The sequence below is a fragment of the Erythranthe guttata genome, chromosome 2 (genome assembly GCF_056151865.1).
Source record: "Erythranthe guttata isolate IM_541 chromosome 2, IM_541, whole genome shotgun sequence".
Lineage (NCBI taxonomy): Eukaryota > Viridiplantae > Streptophyta > Magnoliopsida > Lamiales > Phrymaceae > Erythranthe > Erythranthe guttata.
The window spans coordinates 17,704,579-17,728,789 of NC_142534.1; the positions used below are offsets into that span (position 1 = coordinate 17,704,579).

The 24,211-nt window shown below is 34.6% G+C and overlaps 4 protein-coding genes and 1 non-coding gene across 8 annotated transcripts; 4 read left to right on the forward strand and 1 right to left on the reverse strand.

Annotated features, from left to right (window-relative positions):
* The first annotated feature begins 207 nt into the window (after positions 1 to 207).
* LOC105963862 (protein ABIL1) lies at positions 208 to 2,468 on the forward strand. The gene is made up of 9 exons (XM_012988344.2): positions 208 to 513; positions 659 to 741; positions 1,037 to 1,187; positions 1,280 to 1,379; positions 1,478 to 1,564; positions 1,646 to 1,721; positions 1,821 to 1,876; positions 1,959 to 2,035; positions 2,105 to 2,468. Exons 1-9 carry the CDS (start codon positions 457 to 459, stop codon positions 2,264 to 2,266), a joined length of 849 nt encoding a protein of 282 aa, XP_012843798.2. The 5' UTR covers positions 208 to 456; the 3' UTR covers positions 2,267 to 2,468.
* Positions 2,469 to 8,601: 6,133 nt separating this feature from the next.
* Positions 8,602 to 10,693, forward strand: LOC105963864 (uncharacterized). Its single transcript, XM_012988346.2, has 9 exons — positions 8,602 to 8,828; positions 8,922 to 8,987; positions 9,129 to 9,234; positions 9,356 to 9,398; positions 9,637 to 9,709; positions 9,815 to 9,902; positions 10,072 to 10,128; positions 10,254 to 10,332; positions 10,433 to 10,693. Exons 1-9 carry the CDS (start codon positions 8,758 to 8,760, stop codon positions 10,444 to 10,446), a joined length of 597 nt encoding a protein of 198 aa, XP_012843800.1. The 5' UTR covers positions 8,602 to 8,757; the 3' UTR covers positions 10,447 to 10,693.
* LOC105963858 (uncharacterized) lies at positions 10,672 to 15,557 on the reverse strand. The gene is made up of 14 exons (XM_012988338.2): positions 14,698 to 15,557; positions 14,510 to 14,596; positions 14,309 to 14,418; positions 14,151 to 14,201; positions 13,905 to 14,076; positions 13,542 to 13,811; positions 13,244 to 13,447; positions 12,706 to 13,161; positions 12,414 to 12,614; positions 12,128 to 12,316; positions 11,879 to 12,042; positions 11,611 to 11,763; positions 11,447 to 11,525; positions 10,672 to 11,335 (listed from the first exon to the last, which is right to left on the reverse strand). Exons 1-14 carry the CDS (start codon positions 15,112 to 15,114, stop codon positions 10,901 to 10,903), a joined length of 2,988 nt encoding a protein of 995 aa, XP_012843792.2. The 5' UTR covers positions 15,115 to 15,557; the 3' UTR covers positions 10,672 to 10,900.
* Positions 15,558 to 16,245: 688 nt separating this feature from the next.
* Positions 16,246 to 16,317, forward strand: TRNAG-UCC (transfer RNA glycine (anticodon UCC)). Its single transcript has one exon. It is a non-coding gene; the product is annotated as a tRNA-Gly (tRNA).
* Positions 16,318 to 20,008: 3,691 nt separating this feature from the next.
* LOC105963865 (F-box/kelch-repeat protein At3g61590) lies at positions 20,009 to 22,621 on the forward strand. 4 transcript variants are annotated; one of them, XM_088814789.1, is made up of 3 exons: positions 20,010 to 20,219; positions 20,422 to 20,478; positions 21,254 to 22,621. In XM_088814789.1, exon 3 carries the CDS (start codon positions 21,264 to 21,266, stop codon positions 22,485 to 22,487), a length of 1,224 nt encoding a protein of 407 aa, XP_088670915.1. In that variant the 5' UTR covers positions 20,010 to 20,219; positions 20,422 to 20,478; positions 21,254 to 21,263; the 3' UTR covers positions 22,488 to 22,621. The 4 variants fall into 4 exon arrangements, with proteins under 4 accessions (XP_088670916.1, XP_088670915.1, XP_088670914.1 ...); XM_088814788.1 differs by having other exon boundaries at positions 20,010 to 20,181; XM_088814790.1 differs by lacking the exon at positions 20,422 to 20,478 and having other exon boundaries at positions 20,009 to 20,181.
* Positions 22,622 to 24,211: the final 1,590 nt, after the last annotated feature.

Genomic DNA, 24,211 nt, shown 5'->3' on the forward strand with positions numbered 1-24,211 from the left:
CATTACTATTATAACAAGAACAAAAGGAAAAACAATTTATTCATAAAAAGAAAAGGAAAAAGAAAAATAAAAAATCAGAAAATATAGGCAGTGGTCTGTAAAGGCAAAGTACCCACAAAGCTGGCCCACCACCGACCAACTACCATTCTATACGACGTCGTTTTTCTTTCTTTCCTTCTTCCCGGGGTTGTTCTTCCTCACGCTTTCGCTCTGTCACTCACACACTTCACCTGATCCCCGCCGCATTATATATATACATACATTCTATATTATATATATATATATATATATATATATATATATATATATACCTTGCTTAACTCCAACTCTACCTTAATCAAATTCTTTATTCCTCCAATTATTAATTCATAATTCTATTCCATTTTTCAAATTTTGCGGTAACGCTAATTTTTTGAGGATTTATGATTTGATCTTCGAGCGGAAAAAAATAAAAAAATGACGCCTGATGAGGTTTCGATTGATAAGAGTAAGAGCTTCGTTACGGCGTTACAGGTAAATCTGCATTTGCCGTTAAACCAGATGAATTAATTTTGTTTTATTTTATCCAATTATTTTTCTGGCAATGCAGTATTAATTATTATTATTATTATTATTATTCCCAAAAATAATGTTTAAAAAAAAAATTATGTCTGAATAGGAACTCAAGAATCTCAGACCACAGCTTTATTCTGCAGCAGAGTATTGTGAGAAATCATACCTCTACAGTGACAAGAATCAGATGTAAGATTTCTGCCAACTTATAATCTATCTAAAAAGTTTGTCTTTACTGTGTTTCTGTTAGCTATGGGCGGGCCCACAATCGAATGTCGTGACCAATTGATTTTTAGAACAACCGGTAGTGTCTGAGATCCTACGCATATATGCTCGTATGATCGATCTCGGTTGTGTAATGAATTAGTATTAATAAATGTGTAGTTGCTTTCTTTTTTTTTTCTTCCACTTTAATTTTTCGAAATCCATTGACGAAATTTTATTTTTATATGTATATATGATATTCGTCGTTTTCGTGGACAAGGTTTATGGACAATTTGAAGGATTACGCTGTACGAGCTCTGGTCAACGCCATTGACCATCTCGGCACCGTTGCTTACAAGTTGAGCGATGTTCTCGAGCAACAGACGCTGGAGATCTCGTCCGTTGATTCAAAAGTTACGTGTCTAAATCAGGTGATCATTTTTAACTCCGTTGATTTTGTAGAGAAACACATCGTTGAAGGCTGAAATAATTTATTTTTATTTTTATTTTTCGTATGTGTAAGAAACTTCTTACGTGTCGAACGTATACGGATAAAGAAGGTCTTAGGCAGCAGCAATTACTAGCTATTATCCCGAGGCATCACAAGCATTACATTTTGCCAAGTAAGATATAAATAAATAGTTCTTGGATTAAAACAAAATTGATCGAGCCCCTTTTTTCGAGTGTCTCGTTTATTCTGCTTCGTTTCATCACAAGCTAGATTCCGTCAAGAAGGTGGACTTCAGTACTCATATACAGACAGATTCTAGACAAACCGCACAAGTGAAAGGTCGTCTTTACCCTTCAGGTAACTGGTTTTTCCTTAGCATCGAATGTCTGTTGATTATATCGACGCGCTTAATGATTATTAACACGTTTTTTCGTTTAGCTGCAAAAACACTTTCTTGGCATTTGGCATCAGAAACGAAGTCGATAATGAAAGGCTCCCCACGCGGTATAATGAGGTTAATTAGTCCCGGAGTTTATCTTCGTTCAGTTTCGGTTTCGGTTTCGGTGATATTTGCGTAAATTTTTAAGTGATATTTGCTTTCGCCGTTTTACAGCACCGAGGACTCGAAATTGAGCAAGAAATCATCCTCTAGTGCCTTCAACTCGTTAGGTATGTACGAAAAGACGACAGAAAACCTTGTACTCGTTGTTATAAACATACTCATCATCGTACAACGCTGTCTGTTGACTAGATGGTCAAGGGAAGAGGAAGATGAAATCCACCCCAGCAACGAGAGTAGCTATGCAAACCCTGGGTGTCACTCGACGGGTAATTTCTTCAGTTTTATTTCGCATATTTTACGTTTGGGCCGGTTTTTATAAGAAATTGATTTTGCAGAAGGATTCTTTGGAGGGCTTAAAACCTGTAATCCCGAATAAACCGTTCGATAATGTATCTCGGAAGGAGATTATTCCGCCACCTGATCGTAGCAAGAGCACCGTGGTTTCAGCTTTCTTTGTCAAGCAAAAGGGAACGAAAACTCGAGAAACAAGTGCGTGAATGTTCGGACAAACATGCAAGAACATAGTTCAAATTCATCAGACAATCGATTTTTTTTAAAGAAACTGTCCGTATATATAGTTATCGACTATTGTGCTATGGTTTCTACCTTTGATCGGTTATAGAGATTAATAAACAAGAAAACAAATTAATCGAGAGAGAAATAGTAAGAACGACATTTTAATTGCTTTATATATTTTTCTAAGATTTTGTATATTTTTTTTTTGTGCTCAACTTTCGACACTGCACTTGTTAGAATCCTTTGGATTCTGACTTTGCAAGGAAACGTGTAAAGGGATTGTAGCACAAGTCTAGATATGCCGTGATATAAGAAAGGGAGTTTCCTTGTGTTTTAATTCCTTTTAATTTGTCATTAATTGATTTATATTAGGAATTATCTTTATACAAAGAGTTTTCTTATTTTACAACTTATTCTCCTACGTGAATAAGAATCCCTAACCTAATGGATTGTATTTCCTTGTGTTTTAATAGTTAAGGGAACTAGTTTTTAGATAAGGAATGAATAGTTGTATTTTCCTATACAACTCTTTTTAACGTGAATAAGAGATCTAATTAGATTTGTATTTTCTTGTGCAGGAAGAATTATGAACGTATAAAGAGGGCTTCAAGCATCGTTATCTGCAGGCGTTTGATTGGAGAGAAAAAATATATTTTTCTGCTCTTAATTTCGCTGCTCCCGGAACGTCTTTGATCGAGAGAAATTTTTCACAGAAAATATTTTTCCTCTCGTTTTTATTGTTCCATCGTGATACGTGATTTTCATAGAAAATATACCGGCTTCAAGGCTTTGTGGTGAAGACACCAAGATTCAAGGAGTATCACAAGTTTGCTTCTTCTATACAAAAAGAAGATCGGTTCTTCGGGAGAGGGGCTTAAACAGATCTCGGGAGGAGATCGATCCGCCGACTGAGGGATTCAGCGTTGAAGGGAGTTCAACCGTGCGGAGCAAGGGACGTGCTGCAAATTGAAGATTTATAATTCAGCGTAGTATACGAGAACGGCGTCAACAAAGAGGGAGTCTTTGTATTTTGATTAAGTCCTATTATTGTATTCGTAAAACTAAAAATTAGTAAATTTTATTTGCAGGTCCCCGTGGATGTAGGGTACAATTGTATCCGAAGCACATTAAAATTTGTGTCTCGTTTATTTCTGTTTTTACGAACTGCTTCACGAACTGTTGCAACACTTCACGCAACAGTAACGAAAAACTGAATCTGACACAAATAATTTATATCTGCACGAAATAAATTCTAACAATTGGCATCAAGAGCCTGTCACTAGATACACTTAGTGAGATTTTGGGATTTAATTTTTTTTATTTTATTGTGCAGATATGAATAATCATCGTGAAGGCGCATTCCTACCACCTCTCTTGGGTGAATTGAACTACTCTGATTGGAAAATAAGGATGAAGATGTTCATCAAATCTATCGATGAATGGGCCTGGCGCGCGATTCTAATTGGTTGGACACCTCCTACCTCAATGAATGAGTCACACGAGATCATTCAAACCCCAAAAGAGAAGTGGAGTGATGAAGAAGTACGAATCGCAGATTATAATTCCAAGGCAACCAATGCTATCTTGAGTTGTATCGATGAAGACCAATTCAAATTGATATCAATGTGCAAATCAGCAAAGGAGGCATGGGATGTTCTACAAGAGGCCTACGAAGGAACTACTCAGATAAACGAGTGCAAACAGACTGTCGCTGAAACTGTTGCAACAGTTGAACAGACTGTTAAGACAGAACTTAGGTATGATAAGTTACATTCAATATCCGATAAAATATTAACTCCGTTAAATCTTGCAGGTGATGATTGGGATTCAGAAAACAACAGCGATGATGACGTGTCATCCTTGGAAGAATTAAAGGAGTGCTATGAAAGGATGTACGAAAAATTTCTTCAGGTATGCGAGTCGAATAAATTCTTAGAAAAAGAGAAGCTTGTCCTAATTGAGGAAAACAAAGTATTGAAGGTAAGAATTTCTACTCTTGAACAAAATGTTATTTCTGCTAGTAGAGAAACAGATAGTTTGAAGGCCAAATTTGCTAAAACCCAAGATTCTATTTCAAAATTAAATACAGGTAGGGTAAATTTGAATGAAATTTTGAGAACAAATCAGCCGAACTATGGTCATCTAGGTGTAAGGGGTAATAAACTATCTGATGATGCTTTGAAACAGAAAGAAGATCCAATAGGAAAAATCAATTTTGTTAAACAATGCACTGTTTCACAGACTAGTGCGACAGTTGCGCCAAAACAGTCATTTCAAAGAAAACGTTTTGTGCCTATTTGTCATTTTTGTCATGTTGCTGGTCATATACGACCCAGGTGTTTTAAGTACTTGAAAATGGTTAAAAGAATAATGGCCCGCTCACCACTTTCCGCCAAAATTGATCACACTTTTGTGTCGTCTCAAAAACCCAAGATAAAGGTTGATTTAGTGAATAAAACTCAACAAAAAATCTGGGTAAAGAAGTCTGATCTTAATTGTTTATCTGCCATTACTTCTTTAAACTCATGTGATGATAGTACTAACTGTTCCAACAGTTCTGGTGACAAAACTAGTTTGGGGAATAAAAAACTTGGTAATCTGAATTGTGATAATTTGTATGTGAAAAATAAGTTTATGAATCCAATTCAGCATTCGAGAACTAAGCTTACTGATATTTGTCATCTTTTCATAAGGGGCTTGGTCGAAAAGGGGGTTGTCTCAATTGATTATGCTGCAACGGAGAATGAATTAACTGATGCTTTTGCAAAAACCCTTGATGCACATAAATTTGATTCCTTGCGAAAATCGCTGGGAATTTATGTTGTTTAATCTGATGCAGTTGCATGAACTGTTGCAACTGTCTGTGTGTCCAGACTTGCAACTTTTAGAGGTAGGACACTTCATATGTTTTTGCATCTCATATAGGACCTGCATTAAGCATACTGCATATGATTGAGACATATGTGAATTTGATACTTCGTGTATTTCTAAATTTTGTGGGGTAGAACTTCACCAATTCCCAAAATGATTACTTAAAAGGCTCCAACTTATTTATTTCTCTGAATAGTCTTGTCATGGTTGGATGTTTTTATAGGGAAAAACTGCATCTTTTAATGAGTGAAAGCTACTCTTGAACTACTGTTACTAATATATATATCTACAACCATTTGGTCAGTGAATAGTTCGAAGCCTTTTTGAGTCGAGCCAGTAAATCACGTGGCCGAAAGCTCGCTACAAGGCTCAATTAGAAAGCCCAGGGGACTACACATTGCACGGCCAATATAAATTATATATATGGTCAGTGAATAGTTCGAAGCCTAGTTGAGTCGAGCCAGTAAACCACTTGACCGAACACTTACTACAAAGCTCAATTAGAAAGCCCAGGGGACTACACATTGCACGACCACCATAATCTCGTTCCTTTTAATTGCTCTGTTTTTCATGGGAAAAAGCTACCATTAGACGTGTGTGTACGCTACCTAATAAGAGCATCTTTGTGTTTGACTTGGGATTATTAAGTTTGTTGGTTGCATTGGCAGTCGGATTTTTGGGGATTGCGCTTATCGTGAATGTGAAGATAAATCCCATATGTTTTGTTTGTCCATGCAGTATCATATTCACATATGTCTCTTCACTCATGTCTATTTCTCATGTTTACTTTTTGTACTGCATTAGGCATTATTTAAAAAAAAAAAAAAAAAAAAAAAAAAAAAGAGAGAGAGAGACGGGATTTTTGTTTATGTGCCGGTTAAATTTTACTTTTTTGTTGCAACCGGATCGATTGGGCTTACTCCTCACATTTCCACGTTTCTTATGAAGTTTGGCAAAGTCTGTAGTCTTTGCTATTTAATGTTGGATTTGATATTACTATCCTTTGATTTTCGCATTGCAATTATCGTGTGGTATTGAGTTTGTGAGTTTGTGATTTTCTGTGCACGTTATGTATAGTGATTCTTCTCACTTAGTTCCAAGATTCTCTCTTCGTTTTGATCTTTTTGTTAAGTGTTTGAACAGCTTGCTTGAATCATCAAGATCGTTAGTCCATGTTGAGTTATCTTTGCATGGTGATTGCCCAGAAAGGGGGAGAAAAGAACAGTAACGATGGCATGAACACAGGGGGAGTTCCGACAACTGTTGCGACAGTGCATCAGACAGTTGCTGGAACAGTGCAGGAATGCAGGGGGAGTTCAGACAACTGTTGAAACAGTGCGTGAGACAGTTGCTGGGCAGAAATATAGGACAAATAATAAGCATTGTGAAGAGAAGTTGTTTCTGCTACTGCATATCCTTTTATCTCGTGCTTATCTGAACGAATTATCTGTTTTTATTTTGGAACTATGGTTTATTTACGGTTTACACTATCTGGTGAACTGTTTGATAAACTGTTGCAACAGTTTATATGTGCAGATGTTATTCTGAATTTGCTAACCCTTGTTCATGCATATATCATATATTTAGGGGGAGTAAATGTTCTGACCAATCAATGCCAAAGGGGGAGAGTGTTAGAATCTCGGTGGGATTCTAAGTCCACAATACCAAGTGGAATTCTATGGAGATGTGTATTAATATGAGGAACATATTTTTCTTAGTTATCTCATTAGATAATTTGAGAAGAAATAAATTATCTCTCCATATTAATCACCTGAACGTGTCTATCCAAAATAGAAGGAATTTCATCTTTTTATTATTATTGTGGTAATTGTCATTAATTGGTTTCCTTGTTTGATTTCTCCAGAGCTTCACAAGAATATAAAAGAAGGAGCTAATGCCGATGTCATTTGCTGAATCTCTTATCACGTGGATAATTTACCACGTTGTCATCCACCGCCTTCCAAGTCTATCAAGCCGAGTAAGCAAAGGGGAAGAATGAACGCATTTACAAGAAGAGCTGCCTAAGGATCATTCACAGAGGGCGATACACATGCAGGGGGAGCTGACTCCGTTGTGAACCACCTGCCGGAGCCACTACTGTGGGAACAGTTGCTGAAACTGTGGCACTTACTATTGCAGCAGTTGATGCTACTCTTGTTGTTGAAAAGAGTTGATGATGATCTTCGTTTTATTGCTTCCGTCTATCATCTGATTGTTTTATTTTCAGGTTATTTTACTCAGGGGGAGAAAATGATTATAATCAATAAACGACAAAGGGGGAGATTGTTAGAATCCTTTGGATTCTGACTTTGCAAGGAAACGTGTAAAGGGATTGTAGCACAAGTCTAGATATGCCGTGATATAAGAAAGGGAGTTTCCTTGTGTTTTAATTCCTTTTAATTTGTCATTAATTGATTTATATTAGGAATTATCTTTATACAAAGAGTTTTCTTATTTTACAACTTATTCTCCTACGTGAATAAGAATCCCTAACCTAATGGATTGTATTTCCTTGTGTTTTAATAGTTAAGGGAATTAGTTTTTAGATAAGGAATGAATAGTTGTATTTTCCTATACAACTCTTTTTAACGTGAATAAGAGATCTAATTAGATTTGTATTTTCTTGTGCAGGAAGAATTATGAACGTATAAAGAGGGCTTCAAGCATCGTTATCTGCAGGCGTTTGATTGGAGAGAAAAAATATATTTTTCTGCTCTTAATTTCGCTGCTCCCGGAACGTCTTTGATCGAGAGAAATTTTTCACAGAAAATATTTTTCCTCTCGTTTTTATTGTTCCATCGTGATACGTGATTTTCATAGAAAATATACCGGCTTCAAGGCTTTGTGGTGAAGCGTTCTTTTAAATTCCGCACTTCAACTAAGGGTAGTTGACTATCACCAGATACGTCCCTTTTTTTGAGATATTGGGCAGAGAGCTAAAATTGTAAGCAATATAGATGGGGGGAGTTACGATGGCGCGAAAAATGGGCAGATGTTGAGCAACTTTTTTTTTTCGATTTTTTATCGTAATTTTTAGAAGATCCGAACATGTTCGGAAACTATTATTATATATTGAGAGGAGGGATAATGTGTGTTTGGTTACATCTATAGATAAAATAAAGAAGCAAAATGAAATTTTTAAAGGAAAATGCACTATCGAAAATATAGTATCGGTTAGTATATGAAACTAGTCAAACGAATTTACGAGCTAAAATCCTCAAAAAAAAGTTCTCAACTTTTACCTACAACCGCCTAAATATATAGACAGTTAAACATCTATAAATTAATACAGTCAGAACCAGGAAAATTCTATTAGTTTAGCGAATTATTAAATTATCGAGTTAATAATTTAACACGTTTTCACCGAGTCGGGACCGGAGGTTATTAATTTATCGAGGTTCTGTTGTATATATTTATATACTATTAAAAAAAGAAAAAAAAAAAAAAGGAATTTCTGCCAAACAATCCCCAACATTCCTGCAACCAACAAAAATCTCAAATAGTCTGGCTTATTAGGGTTTACGATTAGGGATTTGGGTTTTATTCTTCATAATCGACAGCAAGTTTCAGGTTCACAGCCTCTGCAATTTGAAATTTAAAGATGGGAAAAGCGAATAGAACCGCCAAATTTGCTGTAATGAAGAAATTAGTCAGTCACAAAGCGATTAAACAGTAAGAACTCATTATCCTCTTCCTAATTACAGTTATATTTCTGTGAATTCAATGCCGTTTTTGGTTTTCAATTTCTCTGTTTTTTTGTTCAAGTTACAAAGAGGAGGTATTAAACCCTAACAAGAAAGACTTGACCAAGGATAATCTCCCCAGAAATGTGTAATTCTCTTCTCTTCCTTGTACTAATTTAAAAGATTTGATTTTTAATTGATTTTTTGTAGTGCTAATTTCTCTCTCTCTCTCTCTTTTTTTTTTTTTGCATTAATGGAGCTGAATTTGATAATGTGTTCGATAATGCAGACCGCAAGTTTCGTCTGCGCTTTTCTTCAAACACAACACTGCTCTGGGTCCGCCGTATCGAGTTTTGGTGGATACTAACTTCATTAATTTCTCCATCCAAAATAAAGTGAGTGCTGCCTGCTTCTCTATTTTCGTGTTTGGTATTATTTACGTTTATCGTTTGATTTTGTTGAGATCTGCTGTATTATTAATTTCTCTCGCGGATTTATTTTTTAAACGCTGTGCAGTTGGATTTGGAGAAAGGAATGATGGACTGCTTGTATGCTAAATGTAAGTTACGATTAGATGTTTTGAGTGAGTTTATACGAGCTTTTATTAGATCATAGTTAATGTTTCGTTCGTGGATTTGTTCAAGATTAAGACAGTGATTCAACATCTTATTACAAATGCTTGATTAATAGAATTGAAGTTCCAAATGTTTTTTTTGCTGTCTTTTCTATTTGGCCTGTTAGTTGTTAGCGTAACTATTTAAGTTAGTTAATTACTTCGCCCGTTTGTTTTTGTATAGGCACTCCGTGTATTACTGACTGTGTAATGGCCGAACTCGAGAAGCTAGGCCAGAGATATCGTGTTGCTCTCAGGCATGTTCTTTTTTTATATTACTATTTTAATGTAGCAACTAGAATTTATTCGTTTCCTCCATTTCCAATTTTTTTTTTTTTTAATTTATTATTTTTGATAAACAGAATTGCGAAGGATCCTCGATTTGAAAGGCTGCCCTGTACGCACAAGGGAACTTACGCTGATGACTGCCTTGTTGATAGGGTTACTCAGGTACAACTTGAAAAAATAAATTAAAAAAAATTCAATCCCGTTTTTCCGTTCCTGCATCTAGAAGAATTGAAATTGTACGTTTGTCAATTTTGATTTCATGTGATTGCATGCATGGAGAATTTTAAGACAAATAAACTATATAATATTGCCACAATGATCAATGAAACAGCACAAATGCTACATCGTTGCCACCTGTGATCGGGACTTGAAGCGAAGAATTCGTAAGGTATGATCAATTAAAATAACAAAAGAAAACTAGAATTTCATTTTATTCTAATTAAAAAAATAAAAATCCAAAATGCCATTAATTTCCTCATGCAATTAACAACGAGATTGATGTTCGATTGCCAGATCCCTGGAGTACCAATCATGTATATTGCTCAACACAGATATTCCATCGAACGACTGCCAGAGGCCACCATTGGCGGAGGTGCACGATAAAAAAAATCTCTTATTATGGACCTCCATCCTCCTTTGATGCCAATAGAATATTCTCTTTTACTTACGTTACTGTATTGTGTCTCGTGCAGCTCCAAGAATGTGATACTCTGGGGAGGGACGTACGAGGTTAATTTTCGTTACTATATTAGTTAAATAGCTTTTGCTTCGAGTCTGTCCTGAAAGAAAATTATTACAATTCACAATATACGTTTTACGTACGATGAAATCCATAGCTTTTGTACTAGACGATGGTGTAACCCTAATTTTTAATTTAGGTTCGTTTAAGGGTGTCGCCGTTACACAAGTAGTTTTCGACGTGGCACCAAAATGAATAAATAATTCTTTATATATCTGCAAATTTTTTGAATTTAGTTGAAAATAGTTTTCGAACTTTTACAAGTAAAAAACGAATAAAGAATCGAATAAACCCTCGAGAGATCGAAGAAGGATGCAATCTATACATGTATCCTCTCAATCAAAATATACACAATCCTATGCAGCAGAATAAAAAAATAAAAAAAATGGAAGTAACGAATAATATCGACCAATGAGATCTCTCAAACTTGCTGAGCTGTCGAATTAGACTCGATCTCTTCCACGGGCTTCACGTACTTCCCCAAGGCCTTTTGTCGGGCCCGTTTCTTCATTCGTTGAATCTTTTCTCTACTCTGTTGCTTCTTCTTTTCCTTTTCTTTAAATCTCATATTCCTCTCCTTTTCATATATACCTTGCCAAAACACTTCACCCGTTAATGGCCAAATCCACCGTTTTGTGGGGCCCTCATAATCGAACTCCTCCGCCAAATCCTCGTCCATGCTTTTGAGTGTGCTGAGCTGGAACCACTGGACCCACATTCGCCCCCTCCGCTGACTCAGCTTGTGCTGCTCTTGCATCGCCCCCGTTGTGGGGTCCACGTATACCATCCTTCTCGCACTATGGTACGCCCAAACGTTCACTAGCAATTCGAGCAAACCAGAATAGCAATTCTTGTTCTGATCAATCAATCCAATTTTTTTCAAAATAAATCGGTTATCAAAATATTTAACAAAGGATTATCCGACACATCACATAAGATGGGATTTTTAATTTTATTTTTCGTTTACCTTGGATTGACTTGGATCACATCGTCCGGTTTTGTGATGCTCGTCGTAGAATTGCGAATCAAGTGCATCCACAAACATTCTACAAAAAAAAATATATATCCTTGTTAATATAACAAATATTTTAAAAAGTATTAAAATAGGAGGATATGTATATAAATTCTAACCTCGAAAACATAACAAATTCCATAAACGACCTCGTCGGTAAAACCCAGCAGTGCATTACAGACCAAGTGCCTTCATTTGAAGGCATTTGGGGAAGAACACTCGTGTTATGTTTTAAGCCGTACATCTTCTTTAGAGCCTCGGTGAATGCAAACCTATAGCCACAATCATACGAAAATAAATGACGAAAATTCAAGAATCTTTTTTAGAAATATATAAATTAATTTAAAATAAGGAAAACCCACAAATTTCAAGAATCTTAAATCTTACTGGCAATTCCCAGCATTTATATGATCGCAGAACGACCAGAAATCTTGACCCGACCCGTATCTCGGGTCCGTATCCAAATGGGTCCAGAAGTAAAGAGCTTCCCCGTGCTTTCTTGATTCGATAGCATCCAACAATGATTTTTCACCACTCTTAGACAACGATTTCTGTTAAGTAAAAAATCGTACACATGCTCATTAAATTTTAAAAATAAAACATAAAAATAAATAAATAATAAACGCAACCACGTACCATACTCGCTGTAGCTCTCCAAGACTGAAACCCTATCCATGCATTTTTATGTACACGGTCGATCCGATTAGCAATGGCGAAAAAAGCTCCGTATTCTCCCAAAACATCTCTATAATAACCATTATTCAATAATGGAAGACGAGAAGGTGCGTCCACGTCATCATCTCCCTTTCTTCGACTTTTCGTAGACTAGAAATAAACATAGTTAAGTGTAAATATCATCAGAATAAATTAAAATTTGACTTTTTATCATAAATTACACACACAAGAATATTATTATACTTACGAGCGCAATTCCTCTATATAGTGAAGTACGGTGCAAAAACGGCCATGTTCCTTCTCCAAAGTAAGGCTCGTAAATACAGAGGGGTTGACCGGTCCTTTCTAATTCTCCTTCGTCTCTTTCGTGCAATGACCGATCTACCCTTCTCGCATTTCTATAGACTTCATCCCATATTTTTCGATTTTGATCACTTCTATCCTTCAACTACAACAATTTCCCCAAAAATAATACTAAAATTACAATAAAAATATCTCCAAAAAAAAAAAACACGAAGGAACTTGAGAAAATCACTAACCTCGTCGTCCTCTCTTCTTTTTCTAACATTATCAAAATCAACATGTTTTTGCTCTTCCCAAATTGTATATAAAGACGTATTGTTTCTTGCAATAAAAAAATCCACCGAATTCTCCTTATGTGTACGATTGAACTGCCTTTCGACCTTGTCTAAAAGTTTATTAATTCTATTTGGAGAAGCGGCATTTGTAATAGCTTCGAAATAACGCCACTTCCATTCGAATTTCCACTCGACAGGAATCTTCTCCGATGGAATCAAAAGAATATTCTCCAAAAGTGAAGCATATCCATCCACACTTTCTGATACCATTAAATTTTTAGCCACAATTTTTCCGATCGACGCGGCATTTCGAGCCAAGTCGGCAAATTCTCCTTTCGAGAAAAGTCGAAACATGATCTGTGTAAGAACCGTGATATTCTTCTTCGGGAAAAGATATCCGTTCACTTCATCCCTAACCTAAGTAAATAAATAATTAAATTAAAACCTTTTTGAGATAGAATATACTTAAAAGTACACATAAATTATAATAAGTACGTACATATTTCTGTATAATCGGTAAATCGGGTGCGATTATAGGTTTCCCTAAACACATGGCTTTCGATAAAATTTCGGGAAAAATATTTTCTTCGAGAAATGATCCGTATATCACAATATCAGCACCACGCACAACATTGTCTGCATTTTTATCTAGGGCAATATGCTCGACTATTCCATTCGGATAATTCAAATTTCGAGCAATAGTCTGTGGAAAAAATAAATTTTATTTGATACCACAATAAAAGACTAAAAAATTAAAAAATTAAAATGGAGGGGAAGAAATTACGGAATTACGGTACCTCGACAGCAATACTGAATTTGCTAGGGGAATCTCCGATCAAGATTACGATTTTAAGCCCACCAAATTCTCCTAGCAAAGGATGTAAAGCCTTTAAAACTAAGGCATTTTCTAGCAATAAACCTTTATATAATAACTGACTTCCAACAATTACTACGACAAAATCATTTTTATGATTTCGATTATTTTCGTAAGCAGTGTTATTACATGCTTCTGCAGGTGGGCCCGGTATGACAAAGTAGTTTCCGGAATCACATGCTGAATAGGCCATCTGAAGTTTACACACAAAATTTAGAGAGAGAGATTAAAAAAAAAAGAAAAAAAATGGATTGGCAATTGAATAAAAACCCGAAACCCGAAGTACCGGCAAAATATAATTTGGGAAGACAGTAACGGTTGCTCGGCTGAAAAGTTTTCTCCAGTTATCAACGAGCGCAGTTTGTGCAGTTGAAGCATATTGCCTCAAACGCAACGCGAGTTCTTGTTCGTCGATAGTCCATATAAGGGGTATTCGATTAAAAGGTTCCTGCATAAGACTGAAATTTCGGATGTTTTGCTTTGTGTCTATGTTTCGATGCTAATATACGTGTATATATATAATGCCATTTACCTAGATAAGACACCAGCAGCTTTGAGAGAATTCACTAATATGCCATCGTAGCTGCAAACATTTTGCAGAGCCCGTAAAAAAAAATTATCATTCGGTATAATATTTAACATGCAATAAGTCTAAGAATGAAACAGAATATTGCAATAGAATGTACTTACTTTAGCCAATCTATACCGAAGTTCGTGTTCTCGTCTGCATCGATCACACGCACACGAAACCCTACCTCTCTCCAAATAGCACACACGGGACCGTCTTTAAGCGTAAATATCTGCAAATACAAAAAATCAAGACGATTAATTAATCTCGTGTAATATCTTCGTCTCTTCGTCTCAATTCCCAAAATAAACGCTTAATTTTACCTCGAATTCGTAGCCGGTTTCACGCAATGCAGTAGCAATAGTAACCATTAGTATCTGATGTGAATCAACCCACATATCTGCAAAAACCTACAAACCAAATTCAAACTAACACTAATCAAGAAAACCACAAACCGAATTAATCGAACAAAATACGAAGAAAAATCTATACAATGCTTATTAGTTATTACCAATGCAAGCTTAGGCTTCAAAATAACCCCTCTTGAAGCAAAACTTCCATTGAAATATTTTGCACCGTTTCGAAACTTGTCCAATAGTTTCAGAGGTTCAAATTTTAAATCTTCGCCAAAACCCAATTCTTTCAAGAATGATAAATCGCTATTATTCGTAAATAAATAGTGGGATTTATCGTAATTCATTTCTTCTTCATTGGCTGCAGAGCCAGGCAAGAAGAATATCTGGAATAGAAAAACAAAGAAGAAGGAAACAGAGACTGCGCAAATCAACTGTAGATAGTCAATTTTATTAAAGAGCAACAATCTCGCAAATCTTGATCTAACATAAGAAGAAAAAGAAGAAGAAGAAGAAGAAGAAGGGTGAAAAAGGTGGTCCCTCTTCAATGGCGGCCTATTTTCAAGCGAACCCATTTAAACTTCAAATCAAGAACAACATTAAAAATCCAATCTTTATCAACACGTATCGAAATGCAGCTGTGTTGGTGTATTTAATTAAAAGGGAAATTTCTTTTAGGGCTATTTTGATTTTATTTATAAAAAACAATTAGTGAGAGATGATGATATCACAAAGTGGAACTGGTTTGAGTGTTTCTGGTTTTTTCTTTTCTGCAATAAAGAATTCTAGAGAGAGAGAGAGAGGAGAGAGAAACATATGCAGGTAGCTGCTATATTGGGGAGAAGGAGCTGAAAAGATTGAGGGCATGCGGGTAGACGTGGCAATGGTCGTCATTAAATCGTCAAAGGTATATCTGTATCCGTGTATCTGTGTGTGTGTGTGTGTGTGTGTGTGTGTGTGAGAGAGAGAGAGAGAGGGAGAGAGGGGGGTTTATGTTTTTCCTTTTCCTTTTTGACTTATTTTTGTCCTAAAAGCGAAATTTGTTTATTGCTTTTCTTGATTTTCCCTTTGACACATTGGTCAACTATAGGTCAAGATCTTGTCCAAAATGAATATGAGATTCGAGTACATAATCTATTGTCTGATTATTATTATTATTTTTAAATAAAAGTGTGTACATTTTTTTTTTGAGTAAAAAAGTGTGTACACTAATTGAGTTAAATTATGATAATAAGATTTTCATTACATATAATAATAAGATTATCATTTGTAATCGAGTTAGTCACACATCGCCAGTCTAGTGTAGTTTGCATTTCTTGTAATTGTTTATATTTCATAATTTCTATTCATTTATTATTATTTATAATTTTAAAATTGATTAATTAATTATTTTCATGGATAGCAATTCATAAAATTAACCACTTGGGGTGGAACTAGGCCTTGATTTTTTTTTTCCCCCAGTTTGATTATTGTGATTACCCAATAATGAATGGCATTCAATTAAACTACATGGACCTGGCCCAATATGCTGCATCAACAATGTAGACTAGCCATCAATTTTAACGAACCAATAAGTAATTGAGGGTTAAAAAAAAACTGTGGCTTATCTATTTTCAGTACATAAAAAATAAAAAATTTGGCCTCTTTCAAAGGTTCTTTTATGATTTGATATTTAATAATATATGATGCAGCATCCTTTCATCTGAGCGTTTGTAGTCCAACGGTTAGGATAATTGCCTTCCAAGCAATAGACCCGGGTTCGACTCCCGGCAGACGCATATTTTTTTTTTGTTTTTGTTGGAAATTTTTTTATTGGGCCTTTCTTGGGCTCGGAAATGGACCAATCAAATACAAAACACAAAACTATCATGCCAAATAAGTTATAGATCAACGGTCCAGGTTTATTTCCAAACGAAATAGACAAATCTGATTTTGAGATCCGACCGGTCATTTTAATGTTAGGGTAAATTATAACCAACTCCCTGAGGTAAACTTTAGTTACAAAAACAACCCCTTATGTTTGAAAAACTACATCCAACCCTCTGCAGTTTGTAGTTTTCTTACACACACCCCCCTTATAAAAGGGTGTTAATGTAAGAAATCTACAAATTGTATGGGTGAATGCAATTACGAAAAAATGAGGGGGGTTTTGTAAATAGACTTTATCTCAGGGGACGGGTTGTAATTAGCCCTTAATGTGAATATATATTTTTCTGATGATTATTAATGTTAATGCTACATATATAAAATAAATAAAAAATAAATAAAAGGTGTGCAAATAATTAGTTAATACTACATATATATATATTTTTTATTCAAAATTTACACTATGAGTGGTCAGAAAGTGTGTATTACATTGTTTTCTTGATGAGAGGTAGTGTAGTAATTGCTGGTTATTTTCATGCATCTTTTTTTTCACTTTCTGCAGACTTCTGTAAAATGGGAAAACCCTAATCTTTAAAGCGTTGATTATTGTCTAATCTGATTTGACTCCTCATTTTGTTCATCTTTAAATATATATGATAAATTTTATACATACCGACACCGTGTAATAAAATTAATAATGTAATTAACTAGTGAATTCAGTTCACAAAGTATATAACATATGACAAACGTGAGTGATAAAACCTGGATAATTATTACACTAGGAATTAATTGTACGAATGAACTATCAAATCAGCTAATGCAAAGTTATATATGTATGAGTGGTGTCTTCCACCATCTACTCTACATATTTCATTTAATTTTATAATGAAAAAAATAATTGTCATTTCCAAGGGCTATTTTGGTAATTTCACGCCAAGCATCAAGAGCATTTGTAAGAAAATGAAATCACGATTGGTCAATTTCAGAATGATGAATTGGATCTGATATGAACACTCCTCAAATCCCAACCACCAAATATATGTTGGAAATATATAACATATACACTATAAAAAAAAAAAAATATATATATATATATATATATATATATATATATATATATATATATATATATATATATATAACATATACACTATATACACATATATATGAACATGACATTAATTATATTTTGTGTTATTTAAATAAAAGTAATTAGTGAAAAAATATTAAATGAAAAGGGTGTATCAAGGCTCTCATGCATGAGTACTTTTTGCTTATAAAGGAAAGAAAGATGTATGTTGCATGCATGTAAGAAGTGGCCAAACAATAAAAGACAAATCATTATTAATTAATTTATTTATTAATAATGAGCTAAACAATTTGACCTTAGAGATCCTTCAAGTGTTATAAGCATATTCTTACAACTTAAATGATTAATTAAGTTATTAATTAGTGTCTTTGTGGGTGTCTATTGCAAGTTCTTGATGAATGTGGTTGGCTTTTGAGAGAAAATACTTTGTATTCATAAAAAGACAAAATATTAATATACACACACAGATATATATATTTTGAAAGTGAGACATGAGTCATGTGTGTGTATATATATATATATATATATAATGTGCATGATGGCTTGGGTGGAAAGGGGTATACTAGTGCCTAGTGGCCATACCACTACATATAATAGTCTTTTTTGTTTTATAAAACATGCAAGAGAAAATATTAGATCTTAAATATCTTAATTAAAGTCAACATGTAGAAACACATATTTTTAATATAATATTATATATATATAAGTTTAATTAAAATATAATTACATCCAGGGCCCTGCACTTCGTAAATTTCTTTTACATCCATCCCCTACAGAGGATGTTGATGTAAGAAATTTACAAATTATAGAGAACAAATGTAATTATAGGAAAACAAATATTTTTTTTCCTAAAAAGATCTTACCTAATTTATCCTATATTGAGTGAACAAAATGTGTTGCCATTATTACGCTATAATGAAAAGTGAAAATTACAAAATAATTAAATATTTAATGCTCTTAAAATATGTTGGGATTTGTTTTGAAATGGCATATTCCATGACCTACTATTCTTTTCATTTGTCTTTATACATACGGACGTTTCGCCCCATATATGTTAGTAAAATTGAATTATTTTTTTAAGGAATAAAGCATATAATATAATTATATTTGATTAAATATTATTATGTGTCATATTATTATTATTATAATGATGGATGACTAATTGTTATTTAAGTATTTGAATGGGGATTATATGCATTATGTGACCATTAGTGAGAATTACCCTTTCATGATCAATTAAGCCGATATACCCTGAGATTTAATTTGTGTCGTCGAAATCATATTGTTTTTTTTAAATATCTTCAAATTAAATAATAATTATAATTATATTTTATCGTCACATTACATTCTCAACAATAAACAATATTAATTAATTAACTCTACAATTGTTTTTTTATTTATTCTTACAGTAAATGATTTCAGTTTCAAAATGTGCAGTTTATTACTATTCATTAATTCAATATTTTTCATTCAGACAGAAGCCTACATAGGGTTGCAGATGATACATTTATTCTTAATTTATTTTAATTATTAAATTTTCAATTTTTAAATATATCATATATATATATATATATATATATATATATATATATATATATTGAGATCAACCACTCTGATGTAGAAAGAAAATAAAAATAAAGACAGAAGTCTCCGACCACCAAAAGTATGAATGAAGTGGACAGAGGTTAGGTAAAGCATTTTTATTGGATGTAATCTCTTTAATTTAATTTAAATTTGTAATGGAGTCCAGAAATTCTTTAAATAAAAAAGATAAAAAAAACATATATACAGATTTGCTTGGTGGGCCATAAAGCCCAACTTTGTTCTTGGTTGGGAAATTAAATTCCCTAATTTTTTTTCTTAGTTCATTTCTCATGTATATTTCAAGGTGTCTTGTATTTCGAATTTTTATCGAACCAAAACTCGAATATCTAAATTAAATTAAGAAAATAAATATAAATTGATAATTTAGATTATAAGATGAGGAATTATTTTGAGACAGTTGAGAACAAGGTTTTGTAAATGCTGCGTTTTGTCTAATTGTTTTATAATAGATCTAAAAAAATGACATACACGTGCAAACTGTATGTAAATGTATACTAAATGAGTAGTTATCTATATATCTATCGTGAGTAAATAGATCTTTAAGAAATACCATATCGTGAGTATGAAAAATAAATAAATTAAATTTCAGTTTTGTAATCCCATACCTCAAGACAAATAAATAGTAACAAAAAAAATATATTGAAAGGAAAAAAATATATATAAATAGACAAAGTTGGTGGTGGAGGAAGGGGTAGAAATGTAAATAAATAAAAATAGTGAGGGCAAAAAGGGGAAAGAAAGAAAAGAAAAGGTCAAGCAAGAAAATAGGAAATATGTGGGCGTTGATGAGTAAGAAGCCATTTACTTTCCCTTGTTGTTAGCCCTTTTTTTTTCTTTTTTTGTGGCCAAAACATTTGATCACATATTCAATTCTTTTTTCTTTTTTTAATTTTTTTTTTCTTTTTTTCTTTTTGTGGCACCATTAAAAGGCCTCATAAAATTCCTTGAAAAACACATCAAACTCTCACTCAAGCTCACTTTTTTGTCTATGTCAACATAAACCCAACGCACCTCAGAAACCAAACCGCCCTTCTCTTTCATCTCTCTCTCTCTCCTGTCGTTTTGGCTACATCAATTCAATGTAAAACACCCCTCTTTCTCTCTCTACTATGTAGCATTGTAAGAGGCAATTTTATTTAATTATTTATAATTATTACATATATTTTTAATGTATATGCAATGTTTGTCAGCCAAAGTTCAAACAAAATACCTTTGATTTTGAGGCCCATTTCTAATCTCTATGTTTCTTGAATGTTATTTTGCTCCCTGAATCAAAAAAAAAAAAAAAAAAAAAAAGATTGCATTTTTATTTATGTTCTAGCGAATCTTGACGATTTTGAGCTGTCTGAGAAGAACCCATTTGGAATTTGCATCAAAGGTACAATCTTGATTTCATTTTTGTCCGAAGAAATTCCTGAGATCTGTTTGTGTTGTAGCCCCTTTTAATTTTCCTCTTAATTTTTGTAATGGTGTAATCTCATTGATGTGTGTGTGTGTGTGTGTGTGCTGAAATGTTTTTAATTATAGGTCAATGGGCAAAAGGCTATAATATCCACTTTGAATGCTCTTAAACTTTTCTTGAAAAAATAATCATGTGGCTGATTTTTTTTTGCTTCTCTGTATATAATATATATAATGGGATCTATTGCTTATAGGCTGTGGCGGAGCCATCATAGTGTCACGGGGGTCATTGCCCCCCACCGTTTCTAGAAAATCTACTATGATATGTTAGGTTTTCGGTTTTCGGGTTTTCGGGTTCATATGTTATATGGCTTTTCATCTATGATATATATTGTTCTCATTCTCAATACAAATTTTCACTTTCCTTACAAAGATTCAATCTTTACCCCTTGTTTTGGAAATTTAGCTCTTCCGCTTCGGTTTATATTTCGCCATGATATTCTTTTTCTTCAGTTTCATTCGATTAACGGAAGAAACTCGATTATTACTATAATGTTTTTGCGAAGAGTTAGCACGAATGGATATTTTGCTCCATACTCGACAGTTTGTAAATATTCGCATTAAAATGACACTTTTTTACTTATTTGATCATGCAATGTTGTTTGTTTTAGTTACCATTTACGTTACATTCGATCATGATTCGTGCATATAAGCCAAGTGTCGTTTTTTAATTGGATAAATTCCTTTTGTAGCCTCTATATCATGGAAGGGGAAACATCATGGGTGAGTCATTGCGTCGAAAACTTCCCGAACCCAACCACAGGGTTCAACTCATTCTCCGAACTCACCGAAGAATCCAACAAAGAAGAATCTTCCGGAATTTCCATGGATCTAATCTTACCCAACGACCTTTTGGAAAAAATACTAGCCAATCTCCCAATTGCAAGCATTTTCCGAGCAAGCTCTGTCTGTAAACGATGGAACGAGATAGTAACATCAAAAAGATTCGCTTTTTACAGTTCTAACGCATCGCCACATAAGCCATGGTACTTCATGTTCACAAGCTCGGACGAACCAGTTGGCTACGCATACGATCCAATCTTGAGAAAATGGTACAATATAGACCTCCCATGCATCGAGACATCTAATTGGTTCATCGCATCATCGTACGGTCTCGTTTGCTTCATGGACAGAGACACCACGAGCCGCCAGCTGTACATCTGCAACCCGATTACCAGATTATGCAAACGGGTCGACAACCTGCCCGGCCCGAGTTCATCCGACTACACTGCATTGGCTGTGTACGTGGACCGCGGGACCCGCGAGTACAATATCTCAATCGTGAAATCGAGGCAGGTTCCGGATAATTTCGTCCAATGGGATCTCACCCTTCATTTGTACAATTCGAAATCGACGGCGTGGACCACTCTTCTGACGGAGAATCTGACAGGGTGGCGAGGTGGCGACGAGAGCGTGATTTGCGATGGGGTTTTGTACTTCTTGATCTACCCGACAGGTGGCGGTGGACCCCACAACCAGCACGGTGTTATTACGTACGACCTTAAAAAGCGGGACCCGCATGGGTTATTAATGAGGAGCTTTGTACCGGTGCCTTGTTCGCTCACGTGCGGGCGATTGATGAGTATGAGAGAGAATCTTGTGATGGTGGGTGGAATAGGGAAGAGGGATAGGCCGGATATTATTAAGGGGATTGGTGTGTGGACGCTCGAGGGTAGAGAGTGGAGGGAAATATCGAGAATGCCACACAAGTTCTTCCAAGGGTTTGGTGAGCTGGACGATGTTTTCGCGAGTAGTGGGAGCGATGAGGTGGTGTACATACAGAGTTACGGTGCACCCGCGCTTCTTGTTTTCGATGTGCGTCACAAGGTGTGGAAGTGGTCAGGGAAGTGTCCGGTGACTAAGAGGTTTCCGCTGCAGCTTTTTACGGGCTTTTGCTTCGAGCCGAGGCTGGATATTGCTCCATAAATTCGAAGCTCTTTTTTTTTTTTTTTTTTTTTTAATTTTAATCTATTGATGTTTTTTGGTTTTAATAAGTATTTTTGATATCGAAAATTCAATTGGGTTGGATATGAATGGGTTGATCCTTCTTTGTTCTTTGACATTGCATTTCTTTAATTTGCTTTGACCCTTCGCTCGTACTAATTACTATTCGATCGAATAGATTATCGACAAAAAAGGTTTGTCCTAGTCATCAAGTTTTTTTTTGTGTGTGCGCAAGCCTGCGATTCACTTTCAATGCGTGAGTTTAGGGAATATGTTCATTCATAGGGTCGAAATCGACATCTATGAATTGAAAGCTCCGAATGATCACATTCCCCTAGTGCCGGAGCTCGTATAGGGCTATGGTCTGAAAAACGTCATGTGTTTACATAAATATTTGTTATTTTTCACTTCGTGTCGAATTGTCGGGACTCTAAAGAAGTTGTTCTTTTGTATATATTTAATCCCGTGAATATAAAATTCTGACTCCGCTAGTTGTAACGGGTTTCAATGCTAGTAGTATTCTATCACCCTATTTTTGCCTATAATTGGGGAATTACATATTTTTTGTTTGGATATGAAATTTTGGACCATACTCTGTGTGTGTGTGTGTGTGTGTGTGTGTGTGTGTTTATTGTGCACAAGTTGAGTCTGACTTCATGCACATAGCACATGGGGGTGTAATGTGGGATGTACCACATTTATAAGGGACCATATCTGCAAATTCTACATTAATTGTCTAATATTTCTCTTTATATGTGGGGGGTGGGGACCGTTTGATTTTCTTCACTTGAAAATTTATGAGTGGTCCTGGCCCACTAACTAAACCCAAGCTATATTACCCAAGTGAAAAATCAAAATCGCAATTTAATTTGCTGGGATTCGATTAATGTCGTTTCAGTTTTAATAATATTGTTTCACTTCAACCGTGATTTTGACGGTTGTTTGTGCTGAATTTGGCAAAACTCAACACCAAATTATGTAATTGTTTGAGTTTAACTTTTTAATCCAACTAGAATCGACATAGTTTTATCTAAATAATATTCTTGCTACTGTATTTGTCATTATGTATTTCTATCTCTTTTTCATGAAAATAATATATATTATTAGGACAGTGACATGCCATGTCTGGAGAATTGAAAAATGGAAGAAAATGGGCCCATAAAGAAAATGATATGAAAGTCAATTAATGTATAAAGGCTTTATGTCGTATTCAATTTGGACCAGTTTCCAATCAAGATTCACTATTGGGCTGATTCACATCATTTTTGTCTTATCTTGTGGGCCCAGCCCAGCTCATCACAACCGTGATTCACATTTTTTTTTTCTTTTTCAAACATCCTATAATATTACCCGACTACGCGTTAAACTAAAATGCCAAATCCCGCACTAGATCTACTGATTCCTGCACATAATTAAAAAACAAAAAAATGATTTTTGAAACTTACATGGTCGTTGATGGAGTGAACGGCGGAGAGTATGAACGGGCGTCCCCAAAAATCGATTTTGAAACATTTCAATTTAAAAAAGTCAGACATTTCGATTTAGTGTTCTTTTATATGAATTAGTTTTTAACGTCTAATTTATTTCGGAAAGAACTAATTTCGATTCAATTTATCCTATAAATTAAATTGGAAATACATAAATATAGAGGATATAAATTGGGGTTGGGCTTCCAATAAATGAAGGAAGTTGAGGGGGGTGGTGCA

Bases quoted from the DNA above. Each gene is read 5' to 3' on its own strand.
- LOC105963865 (XM_088814790.1), top strand. From the start codon at position 21,264: ATGGAAGGGGAAACATCATGGGTGAGTCATTGCGTCGAAAACTTCCCG.
- LOC105963858 (XM_012988338.2), bottom strand. From the start codon at position 15,114: ATGGGTTCGCTTGAAAATAGGCCGCCATTGAAGAGGGACCACCTTTTT. The intron at 14,419-14,509 runs GTAAAATTAAGC...TTGTATTTGCAG, and splicing joins AAACCGGCTACGAATTCGAG to ATATTTACGCTTAAAGACGG. The intron at 12,615-12,705 runs GTTAGTGATTTT...AAATTGTTGTAG, and splicing joins AAAGAAGAGAGGACGACGAG to TTGAAGGATAGAAGTGATCA.
- LOC105963862 (XM_012988344.2), top strand. From the start codon at position 457: ATGACGCCTGATGAGGTTTCGATTGATAAGAGTAAGAGCTTCGTTACG. The intron at 1,380-1,477 runs GTAAGATATAAA...ATCACAAGCTAG, and splicing joins CAAGCATTACATTTTGCCAA to ATTCCGTCAAGAAGGTGGAC. The intron at 1,722-1,820 runs GTTAATTAGTCC...GCCGTTTTACAG, and splicing joins TCCCCACGCGGTATAATGAG to CACCGAGGACTCGAAATTGA.
- LOC105963864 (XM_012988346.2), top strand. From the start codon at position 8,758: ATGGGAAAAGCGAATAGAACCGCCAAATTTGCTGTAATGAAGAAATTA. The intron at 8,829-8,921 runs GTAAGAACTCAT...TTTTTGTTCAAG, and splicing joins AGTCACAAAGCGATTAAACA to TTACAAAGAGGAGGTATTAA. The intron at 9,235-9,355 runs GTGAGTGCTGCC...AACGCTGTGCAG, and splicing joins ATTTCTCCATCCAAAATAAA to TTGGATTTGGAGAAAGGAAT.